We start from the raw sequence: 13,163 nt of genomic DNA, 5'->3' as shown, positions 1-13,163 counted from the left end.
AGATACAGCGAATTTTTTTTCAAGTGACAGCCAAAATGCCAGCTTCAAAAGTAACTATTAGTGAAGATCAATTAACTAGACTGTCAAATATCCTTCTAAAATTTGGTCTGAAAAAAGATATAAGTAATGGCAACCAAGCTTTTGAAGGAATCATTTGTGCCCTTGAAACCATCTTTGAGCAGCGTGAGAAGGACTTTCACCCAGACGAACAAGAAGACACAAAGCAACAAATAAGAGGCCTGAAAGATGATAATGATAATCTCTGGCAAAGAAACCTTAAAAGTAATGTCATCCTGCACAGTCCAGACATCCCAACTAAAAATCTACAGACAATTATCAAATCGGACGAGACTCTGAAAAAAGAAAATAAAACCATCCAAGAGCATTCCAAGGAACTTATCCTAGAGCATTATGGCATCGAAATTCCAGACAGCGACTTGGCTGCCTGCCACAGACTGAAAGGGCCGGGTTCTATTCTGGTTAAATTCAACAATCGCTGCAATGATAGTGCCTATAGCAGTCTGGTCAAGGCCATAAAACGAGGTGGGCTAAAAGGAGAAGAAAGGAGAAAAGCTAAATCCAAAGAAGAAAAGGCACACATCAAACTCCCCAACTTCTTTATCTGTTTCCATCTGACAAAGCGTAGGGGCATGCTGGTTCAACACCTGAAGAAGCTCAAGAGAAATGGAGATATCAACAACTTCAGTTCAGACCAGAACGGGACCATCTACATGCAGGTGAAGCGGGACGGTGCCTGGGAACCCATCACAAAGCAGTTTGGAGACGACGAAAGCAAATGCACCCTAACTGAAATAGAGGTAGATCAATTAGTAAAAAAAGTTAAAAAGGAAGAAATCAAAAACTAATAAGTTAGTTGCACTTTCAAAGAAAATATTTTTTTAATGCCATTCAAATCTTATCAACACTGCTTCATATGTATAGCTTTAAATCAAATTTTTTTTAAGGTTCATTTCATTTACTTTCTATTCCTATCAATATGGTTAAAATTATCTTTACTTTTAAAAGTATTATATATCTGTCAACTGAAATAATTCGCCTGTATATATAACTTTACACATTAATCAGGACTATGATTCTCATATTTTCTTTAATTCTCGTAGCATTAAACTTAGCTTATTGGTCTCATATTGAAAATGATTGATAATTTTGTAGATGAAAATCTTTTTAAATGTTCTTACTTCAGCTTGGAAGAATTTAATGATCTGTATAAGGAAAAGACAGAAATTTGCTCCTTATTATCATATAATATAAGAAGTCTTACAAAAAATTGTAAAAGCCTAGAAAGTCTTTTAAAAAATTTAGCAAATGAAAAATTTAGTTTCTCTGTTATTTCACTTCAAGAATTGTGGGCCATAAAAAATAGTCAGGATGTTAATATTCACAAATATCAAACTATAGTATACAAAGGGAGGGAGGGGAAAAAAGGGGGCGGTGTCGGATTCTTAATAAGGGAGGGACTAAACTTTCAGGAGTTAAGGGATTTAAATGTCTTTAAAGAGGGGTTTCTTGAGAGCATGTTTATTAAAGTATTTACACAAAACGGCAGATATAAGATAATAGGAAACATTTATCGCCCACCAAATAGTAACATTGATATCTTTCTACAAGACTTAGAACTTATTCTCAAAAAGCTTGACTGTAAGGAATTTAAAAATGCAGAGGAAATTTTAATTTCTGGAGATTTCAACATTAATGTTTTATCACATCTAAATCATGCCCCTACAAATAGATTTTTATCATTGATGCTTAGCCATTCCTTTATGCCTACTATAACTTTACCATCTAGAATAAGTGAAAACACAGCCACTTGTATTGACAATATATTTTCTAACAAACAAAATTTAAATTTTCAAAGTGGGTTAATACTAGAACATATTACAGACCATTTACCTGTCTTTTTAGCACACACATGTGAGGGGAAGGAGGAAAGGGATAGTATAAGTGAAGATAAAGTCAGAAGTATGTCTAAGAAAAATATTAATATTTTTAAAGAAAAATTTGCAAAATCAAATTGGGACAGTGTTATGAATGAAATTAGGCCGGAAGTAGCTTTTGAGTCATTCCAGAATAAAATAGAAAAGGAATTTAATGAAAGTTTTCCCTTCTCAAACAGAAGAAAAAATCGAAAAAAACACCCCCAAAATCCATGGATGACACAAGAACTACTTTCTATCAGAAGACAAAAAGATAAGTTATTTAAAAAACGCATAAAATGCCCTAATGAAACTAATTTTAACGATTGGAGGGACTTAAATCGGCTTTACCAAAATAAATTAAGGAAGGCAAAAAAAGATTATTATCACAATAAATTTCTAGAATTATCAAATGATATTAAGAAAACTTGGACTCTTATAAACTCAGTTATAAATGGAAGAAAGCATAAGGAAAGTCTACCTAACATCTTTTATGATGACATAAAATCATATTCAGGGGCAAAGTCAATAGCTGATGGTTTCAACGACTTTTTTTCAAGTATTGGGTCTAAAATTGCAGAAAATATACCAAATTCTGAATCCAATTTTCATAGCTTTCTTGGGGAGAAAAATAATACTAATTTCAATTTTGGTATTGTAACTAAAAAGAACTTGTTGTATGCTCTAAATAAACTTAAAAGCAAAAAGAGTTGTGGGGAGGATAACATCTCAATCTTTCTTATCAAAGAAGTTATAAATGAAATTATTGATCCGTTAGTATACCTATTTAATTTATCATTAAAAACAGGATTCATACCACAAAATTACAAAATTGCTCGTGTAGTACCTATTTTTAAAGCAGGAGAAAGAAATAAGTTTACTAATTATCGTCCAATTTCTATTCTTTCAGCATTTAGCAAAATTTTAGAAAAAGTTGTTGCATTACAAATGATCAAATTTTTATCAGATTGTAATATCCTATATAAATATCAATATGGGTTTCGTCCTAATCATAACACAACACAGCCTTTATTAAATTTACTTAAGCATATCTATGAAAATCTAAATAAAAAGAACCCTGAATATACAATAAACATCTTCTTAGATCTTTCAAAAGCCTTTGATGTCCTAAATATAAAAATTCTTTTAAACAAACTTGAACACTATGGTTTTAAAAATACATTGAAATGGTTTGAAAACTATTTAATAGGACGGCAACAGTTTGTTACAATCGATGGTGTAAATTCAGCTAAAAAAATCATTCAAACAGGGGTTCCACAGGGAAGTATTTTAGGCCCACTCTTATTCATTCTATACATAAATGATTTACCAAATGCAACATCCTTTTTAACAAATTTATTTGCTGATGATACTACTTTTAGCAAATCAAACAACAACTTAAATGACTTAATTGCAGATTCTAATTTAGAACTTGATAAAGCAAAAAATTGGTTTAGAGCAAATAAACTAGCCTTAAATGTATCAAAAACTAAATATATGATTTTTCGCCCACATAAAAAGCCATTTGATCCAGAGTTATGCACATTAAAAATAGGAGGGGAAAAAATTGAAAGAATTGGCAGAGATTGTAATACTAAATTTTTCAAGTTTGTTGGTGTTCTTATAGATGATGAACTTAAGTGGGACAAACATATAAACTATGTAGAAAATAAAATAGCAAGCTCAGTCTATGCCCTATCCCAAACAAAAAAGCTCTTTCCAACCACTACTTTAAAAACAATTTACAACAGCCTCGCTAAGCCCCACATAGAGTATGGCTTAATTGTTTGGGGGGCGGCAAAGGATGAGCATATCACAAAAATTCATAACCTACAGAAGAAAGCTGTAAGAAATGTTTTAAATGCTAAGTACAATGTGCATGCCGAGCCCCTGATGGGAAAACTAGATATTCTTAACATTTTTGACCTAAGGGATGCAAATGTAGTTGAATTTGTCTCTAAATATTTAGAAAACAAACTTCCCAAATGTATGCTTAATTTTCTAACACCATTGCAAAATACTAGATCAAAATGTCTTAGAGTAGAGAAGCCAAATTATAAAATCTATGAAACTTTCCCTTCAGTAAAAATCCCGAAAATTTGGAATAGTTGGGCAGGTGAGCTAAGATCATTAAATTCATCCAAAGCTGTTAAAAAATATGTAAAAAATAAGTGTATATCAAAGTACAAAACATTTCAATGCAGGGAGAGAAAGTGTTATCCCTGTGGAAAAATATAAATATAATTTGAATATCGCAACCAGTAAGCTACTTTAATGCCATACCCTGTAAATAGCTAATATTATTTTATATTATTTGTGAAACTTGTAAATATTTTTTTTAAAAATTAAATGAAAATTGGGCCGAAGGACAGTCAAGATTGACTTTAAAGGCCCTGTAGTACAGTTACCCTAATTATGCCAATATAAATAAATATATCTATAAAAATGATGTAATTTAAAATGTATTAAATTATTTGTAAAATTAATCTGTAATTTACTGCTAATAAATCATATCATATCATATCAAATTACCCCTTCTGTAGATTGCAATTAGTCGTTGAAACGTTTGGACACTCAACTTTATAAACCAACCATTCAAAATCCATTAAACGTTCCCAAAGTTGTTTTGCCAACAAATAACAAACATTATATATTGTAAACTTTAGGGACTTCTGTAATAAACAGCCCATTGTCTCCTCTATCTCTGATTAATTTGTAACTTATTATCTTATCCCTTCATCCATGGATATCTATAAAGAAAAATTGCAAGGTTTTACTTTCTGAATAACACACTCACACAAAGTGGCTCAACTACAGAAATGATAACAAAAGTGGAGATTAACCATCGAAACCATGGAGGGAGAAAGCTTTAAAATGCCATTTATATTGGTATTAAATAATTTATAAAAACACCTCCTCACATTAATTGGCTTGAAGCTTTGGGCACTTTATTAAATCTTGATTGGTTGATATAAACTAGCAGCGTTTAAACAGTTTGTCCAATAATCATAATAAGTGGTAGTTTTTTTTATCATCTGTTTATTGATTATTCTAAATAAATTATTTTAAATTTGATACTCTTCATTTTTGTAGTTGATATATTAGCTAAGTGGCTGTGTTAAAAAATACTTGTTGATATATCAGATTATATCAGGAGAGATAGAAACAGGAGACCACACAAAAATTATTCCTACTTTATATTTATATTTTTTAACCCAAGCTTTATTAATGTATTTATCAATTTTTTATTTAAACCTTAGCTATTTGCCTCTGAAAATTATGAATTCAAAGAATTTAATTGAATTACTCTATATAAGATAATTAATTGATAAATCATATGTATGACCCTGTATTTTAAATTTCTCGGGGTAGATGCTGAATTAGCAAAACTCTGACCAATGTCAAATCCTAGGAGAAACTGTAAATTTTATAATAAATAATTTTTTTGTCTTATCTAATTTGATAAATACTTTAAAATCTATATCTGTAAGATTGAGAATTAGAGTACTTGAATCCCTACTTAAAGATTTTTTTTTCATAGTTAAGTCTTGTACAAACATGTTAAGATAAAATGTGTATAATATGCCAATTTAAATGTAATCTATATAAATTTATTCTGCTTTTTCTACTTTTAACAAAAGAAGTTGAGACAGAGAACTCTTGTAAATAATTAATGGTAAAATAAACAGGGAATAGGATATCTTTCTTTATTATTTCAAAACAATTCAAAATCTTTGGCTGCTTAGACAACACATTTTCTTTTTAATTAAATTGTGATAATTTTATTTTCTACTTCATATTTAAATATCTAAATGATTGTAAAATCTTTTTAACCATAAATGTAATTTCATAAATTTAGAATTCTAATATTTTGAGCACAATATAACTTTGTTATAAGAATGAATAGAGAAATATATATATCAGGTTTATGTTTGCCCTATTTACAACAATATTTAATGTAAGTTTGGAAAATTTCTCATAAAATTTTGTAGCAATTTAGCCAAGATTGTGGAAAGTTATGAGTTGAGAAACAATCTTCCAAGCAGCTCCCTGTATAGTGTATACCAGTTTTTAAATCTGGAATAGTAAAGTAGAAGGATGTCTTTGAATTTCTTTACTGTATCTTAGATATAATATACAGCATGACCCTCGAAAAAGTATTTTTAAGCATATTTCTCAATGAATTATCAAAAAATGTATATGTCCTTGTTCTCTGTAGATTTCCACATAATTAGATATAAAAATATTTTTTTTACATCAATTAACAGCTGAGATTTTTAGAGCCAAAGTTTTGAAAAATTGGCTGAGGAAAAAGTAACTTTTCAAGAAAAATGTTTTTTAAAGTGAAATGACGTGTTTTCCTCATAATTTCAATACTTTTTATAAAACTTATATAAAGATGTTTCTAAGAAATTTATTTCATGCTGAAAGCACTTTTTTCACTTGCTCTAAAAGGCATTTTTAGATTGGTGTAAATTGCAAAAACACCCTTAGAGAAAGAAATCCTATAAAAAATAGTAGCAAATTGAAAGTTTACATAATCAAAAATCAAACACTTTTTATTTTATGAAAATAAGTTAAAAAACCAAAAAGTTACAGCTACAAACTTTTATTAAACATTTAACAATTTAAATAATTTTTATGTGTCTTAGATTAATTTGATGAGTGGGCGTGAATTTATTGGTAAAGGTGGCGCTAATGCTTCCGGTAATGAGCATAAATTGGGGAGGGGTTTATTTAAGGTCATATTGATAAGTGGGAGATATTATAAGATTTGAAGGAAAATGGTTATAAGAAAAATGTATTCAGTAAAATTTGAAAAGTAGTTTTTTATATGTAAAAGTAACGTTTTTTATTGCAATAAAAAATGTATCAATTGTAAACTTGCTCTTCTTTCTTATTTTTTTTTAACTGGTTGATAAAAAGTAATATACTAATAAAAAACTAAGAAATATTTAGCAATATCCAGTTTCTCAAGCACTTTTTCCAAACTTTGGCTTTAAAAATCTCGGCTGTTAATTGATGTAAAAAAAATATTTTGATATCCCTTGATGTAGAAAATTATAGAAAACAAGTACATATGAATCTTTTAATATTTTATTGAGAAATATAGGCTGCAGATGCTTAAAAATACTTTTTCGAGGGTCATGCTGTATATATAGTAAAATATTTTTTGACATTAATCAAGTACACAGCATTAAAACCTAAAAGAAATACTAAACCCAACATTATCATTAGAAAGTCTTATCTCTCTCCACCTCCCCTTTCTTATGTAATAACTTTATTTGTTTCTGAAAAACTTTTGAAGATGGGTTAGCACCTAACCTCAATTAGATGAAGTCAATAGATCCTAGTAATGAGTTGAACTGTAGAAAATATAAATGAATCAAAAGATATCTTGGAGAAAATCTGTTTATATAAAAAAAGAATAATATCTGCACACCACTACGCACCTGTCCAAAACATTTATATATTTTTGCAAAACCCAGCTTTATTTTTGTTGAAAAACTGGCCCCTGAAAAGATATTTATTTTATTTTATTTCTTACTGCAGAAAAGGGAAAGGGAAGGCCAAAACATTTAGCAAGATTTCTTTACAACACAAGACAAGCTTTGTACATAATATATACAACTTTTCTTTTCACTATCTGTATTGCCTCAGTATTTACAAAGAAAATAAAGATTCTTTCATCAACATGTCCACCTTAAGATTTAAAAAATATTTTTCAATTTTAATATAAATTATGTTTATAATGTTGAAGGAAAAATTGAATTTTAAATTTGGACTGATTTTCTTGTGAATCCATCAGTTTGAACATGAAAAATGAGAAATTGAGGTTGAACTAGGTATAGTGCATGCATCATAAGAGAAAATTTGGTTGGAAATTTACTTTTCAATAAAGTAAAATAGGCTCCATAACAATTTCAAACTTATTTTACTGCTCATTCAAAACTTTCAAACTGGGAAAGATAAATTTAGTGAAATTTGGATGCTTCTATTTTTACAGCCACTTTCAAGGTCAGTATATATTCTAATAGATGATTAAATTTTTTAGCTGGGGGCACAAGTTTTTTTGTCTCCACATTGAAATTTTCTTAGCCTTATTGTATATTTATATCAAGACATTTGTTTTCTGTTTCATGCATTAGCCTTTGCAAAAATACTGGGAATGTTAAATGGAAAAGATTTCATAACTTTATAAAAAGGCACCCTTAAAAAAAAAGAAATCATTTCTAAAACAAATTTCCCTTAAAACCTTTTTTAAACCTAAAGTTCAAGTTGTTGGTTTGAAACCTGCAACCTCAGAAAAAAATGCCATAGCAGTTAGTGTGGGATATTTTAATTATCCTAATTATATCCTCTCATTAGAATATTAATGCATAAAACCAACAGATGGAAAATTTGGTGAAATATTTTAATTTGACCTTAGATATTCTTTGCATATCTTTGAAGTAAAATAATCTATATGCAAATCCTCTTATTATTACAGCACAGTTCAGGCTCTTTCATTTCTCATATGTTTAATCTCATTTTATTCAAACAAAAGTATTTAGAATTCTGCACAAAAATTTAAATAAAAAGAACAAATTGATATTATGTCATTTTAAAAAAAAAACTTTTATTAAAACATTTCTGCTTTTAAGAATTTTATTATTATTTCATACAAATAGATAATCACTTGTATTTCTTTTTAAATGTTTTTTTTCATTTTTAGATTACCTTTTCTAAGTTTTTTTTCATCTCTTTTACTGTAAATTAAATGAAACATTGAGGTTTTATTTCATAAAGTTGTTAATCTACAATAAGATATGTATTTGAATTTTATCAATTGTAAATTTTCAAAGTTTATCATACTTTTTCTTTAATCAATACACTAATGTTTATGAACCTAATAATCATAACAAGAAAAACATAATATTTGAGTATTATAGACAGAAAACAACATTAGTATATCAAATATCTAGTACTAATGTGCCATATTCGTAAACAAATACAACATATTATGTTTCTGGTCCTCTGTTTAGATATTCAATGAACACATTTTGCATATATTTGTAAATAAATCATCCAGATATGAACATGATTGTTTTTTGATTGGCTACATTTATCATCAATATATTGAACTGTAAATAAGAGTTGGGCCAGATATCAGGCTTGGAATAATATGTGGCCATTTTTTAATATCTGACTGGATAGCAGATAATGAAACTATCCAGCCAGATATCTGGAAATTTAATCTTTTATATTTTACAACACAAATCCTTGTTAACAAACAGTCACAAGTATTATTTCTTGGATTCTGGGTTCTATTTAGCAAAAAGTAAGTTGCAGTCCATTTAATATTACAGATTGACTGACTTATGGCTGTATAGGTGTTACCTAATTTTTATGTTTTAACCTTTTTTACCAAATAAAACACCATTTTATGAAGAAAACTTTTTTTTGCTTCTTTAATATCTGGTTATCCTAGTAGTAGAAATCAGCTGGATAACCAGTGTTCGTCCAAATATATATATGATGCTCAACCCAAATGTAAATAATATTTTTGAACATGAAGATTTAATAATTAATTTTTAATTAGCAAATATATTCATCAAAAACAATTGTGCTATTTTGGTCTTTTCGGATAATACCTCTTAAATATTTAAATTTTGTAAATTAAAGAGGTAATTAAAGAGTGGAATAATTATTTATCTCATCATATTATGGACAGCTTACCACAGATAATTAAATGAAAAAATATAAGATTTAAAACTCTTTTCAATTTTATTATCTTTATTTTGATATTCATTATAAATTGTCTGTAATTCTATTCTATACATGATTTTTCAGTATTGCTGACAACCAGTTCTAATCCAGCAGACATACCTGCCGAATATAACCAGTTCTGGGCAATACTTAAAAATCATTTATCATATCATATTATAGACAAAAATGTCTAAAATACAATGCATTAACTAGCTATTAACAGCTATTAATTTGCACTACCTCTCATATTACTAAAGTTCTTAAATCTAGAAATGTAAACTTTTAGGTATTTAAACCTTAATTATACATTTTCAATCCCATAACTTTACTGTTAAAAAAATTTACTAATTTTAATTTTTATAAATACTGTTTGTTCTAATCCTAAATCATTCATTTCATTTACATTTTAGAATATTCTGTTCAATTGATCTTAGGTAAAATATCATAGCATTGTATTTTCATAGCTATCTATCTTTGTCATCTCTACTCTCTAGTAAGTCTAATATTTTGTTGGTTAGAAAATAGGTGTATGATATTATTCAGTCAAATACACAAATATACTATTGTATATTGGATGTGTTTATAATAACATTACCTTTGTTTTATTTTTTATTTAGGGGTTGTATATTGTATAAACTTTTCTTAAATTATTAGTTGGAAACTAAGCTTTTATGTGGTTGATACTGAACATTTAATAATTTACATCATTTCTTGAAATATAACCTTTTTTTCTCTTAGTACCATAGTTTTGTTAACCTATCTTTTACAAAAATATTCCTCCTAATCTATAATAATACCATACATGTATCTAACTATTGTACATATACATTATGTTCGTGTTTTTTTCCATTACCCCGAGGTAATATATTTTCAATTATATTTATGCTTTAATTAATTATATTAGGAGAATGTTACAGCTATGATTATTGGCGTGCACTTCATATTAACTAAGTGGGGTTAGATGTGATTGGTGTCAAAAAGGAAACTCTCCAATCCGGTACGCTTTCCAAAAAGTATAACCCTAATTGGGAGTAAACCCTCTCCCTGAACTATTTTTTTGAGAGGAGGGGTATTTTTGGTATAAGGAAAAAATTGTAATTCATTACCCCTAATGTAAAAATATGTTCAAGGGATGTTCACCCTCTCTCGTGTTTTTTTTGTTATGGTTGCAATCATTGGCGTGCATTACATAGTGATGATTGGACAATAACATCCCCCTGAAACCCCCTTTCATACGCCCATGGCTAGGATATAAGTAATGGATGGGTACCATTCATTAGTTTTTATTTATTGTACGGATTTTCTAGGATTAGGGTCTGTTGGTCCTTGTCCTTCTGTAGTATTATATCATGATGAGTTTTATTCGTAATGCAGAAAATCCACTTCTGCATATCTTTATTTCCTCTTCCCTTTACTTAACTTTCCTTTATTTCCTTTTCCGTTTTTCCTTTTTTCCCCATTTCCCTTTGGTTCCACTATCCTATTCCTCCCTTTAAGTACTCTTCCTTTTTCTTCTCTTCCCTTTACTTCTCTCTCTCTTAATTATACTTCCTTTTACTTCCTCTTCCTTATTTTCCATTTCCTATTGCCTCCCCTTTCCCTAACTTATTCCTCCCTTTATGTACTTTTCCCTTTTTCTTCCTCTTCCTGTACTTTATCCCCATGTTTACCCATCACTTTCCCTTTACTTCTCTTTCTTTGTTATTACTATTTGATTGATTATTTGTCTTTATCATTTACTTACAAAAATTACATTCTCTTTCAATTTCATTTCCATTCCCTTTATTATCTTTTTACTTATCCTATTTTTAACTCTCCTTTACCTTTACTTCCCATCCCTTTCCATTTACATCCCCTTTTTCCTCTTTCCTAAACTTCCCTTTACTTCCCCTAACTGACTATTACTTTCCATTACTTTACTTCCTATCCCTTTCCTTCACTACTATTTGGCGTTATCGTAACACAAGCAAATTATGATTTTATTTGTTATTCTTGTCTATATTGTTTTTAATTTGTTGTTTCCGCTGCTTATGGCTATATTTATCCTTGTTTTTTTTTATATTTAGATTATTTATTTATGTCTGGTTTTACACTGTTCACTTCATATCTGTGAATTGTGTACACAAATATTTGTTTACAAAAATTACCCGCGGCATTAGCGTGGTTGCTTGATGTCGGGGAGGTGTCGGGTTATTTTATGAACTTCGTCAAGCTAGATATGTTAAGAATGGTTCCTAATATTGCTATGTATGGCACATGAATCTAATAGTTAAAAATTGTAAATCCTTAATTTTAGAGTTTAAGTTTTGCTAAAGTCAAATTGACAATAATTGATTTAAATGGTATAACTTCTAAATTTTTAATGGAAAAATAACTCATATATGTAAAATGCGTCTCTAAAATCTAGAAACTCTGTTTTTGAATAATAAAAAAAGTAGAGAAATAGCCTAATACCATCCCAAGGCATACATCTAAATATTAAATAGCCTATGTGAAGCTTTTCTTAAATGAGGAACTCAATCGGTTCAGTAGTTTTTATTAAAATCTTAAGTTACTGACAAAAAAACCTAACACTTTTATATATACCATTTATAAAAATTTTGACTTTTAAAGAAAAAAAATTAAACTTAACCTATTAATTTAAAGTTATAATTTCAGACTTATTTAGTGAATCATCTGTAAAATTTCCTTCTATGTATGGCCATGCATAGATCCAAGGTACCCAGAGAACCAGTGACAGCAACCATGCCAGAAATATCATAACAGCAGCCTAGATAAATAGATAGATAGATATATAGATGGACAGATAGATAGATATACAGACAGACAGACAGGCAGACAGATATATATATATATATATATATTATTATATATACTTAAAAGTAAAACAACATTTTATCTTAAATTTTTATTTTCTTTTACTCATAGTTTCATGCTTTTAGATAGATAGATAGATAGATAGATATTTAGATAGATAGAGAGATAGATAGATAGATAGAGATATAGATAGATAGATAGATAGATAGATAGATAGATAGATAGATAGATAGATAGATAGATAGATAGATAGATAGATTGATAGATAGATAGATAGATAGATAGATAGATAGATAGATAGATAGATAGATAGATAGATAGATAGATAGATAGATAGATAGATAGATAGATAGATAGATAGATAGATATATAGATAGATATAAAAAAAACAGTTATGTATATAACCAAACTGAAGATAAATTTTACCTTGTTATAAATGAATTTGATTTGGAAAATGAAATTAGCCAAACTTATGACATTTAATTAAATTTAATTTTGGTAGAATTTGTGGTTTTAGTTTCTCTGATATAATTTTGAAATTCTAAAGAACAAAAACAAGGATGATAACAACTATATGCAGCCAAGCAAAATAGTTCAAAAAGATATCAGGAGAGAAATAGAGAGCGTATGATAATTTATCTGGAAATTTAATTTTTCTATTGT

General features: G+C 28.4%; 1 protein-coding gene across 2 annotated transcripts in view; it reads right to left on the bottom strand.

Annotated features, from left to right (window-relative positions):
- Nucleotides 1-13,163, bottom strand: part of LOC145328656 (muscarinic acetylcholine receptor DM1-like) — a 73,066-nt gene that overhangs the window by 33,828 nt on the left and 26,075 nt on the right. For both annotated transcript variants that reach the window (XM_080172429.1, XM_080172430.1), the window contains exon 8: nucleotides 12,374-12,453. In XM_080172429.1, coding sequence (XP_080028555.1) covers nucleotides 12,374-12,453 — 80 coding nt within the window. The remainder of the gene's footprint in view (nucleotides 1-12,373; nucleotides 12,454-13,163) is intronic.

Source organism: Acartia tonsa, chromosome 9 (genome assembly GCF_053477335.1).
Source record: "Acartia tonsa isolate MP-2025a chromosome 9, ASM5347733v1, whole genome shotgun sequence".
NCBI classification, from domain to species: domain Eukaryota; kingdom Metazoa; phylum Arthropoda; class Copepoda; order Calanoida; family Acartiidae; genus Acartia; species Acartia tonsa.
The sequence above is the reverse complement of the archived record's forward strand: the minus strand, read 5'-3'. Positions and strand labels throughout refer to the sequence as shown.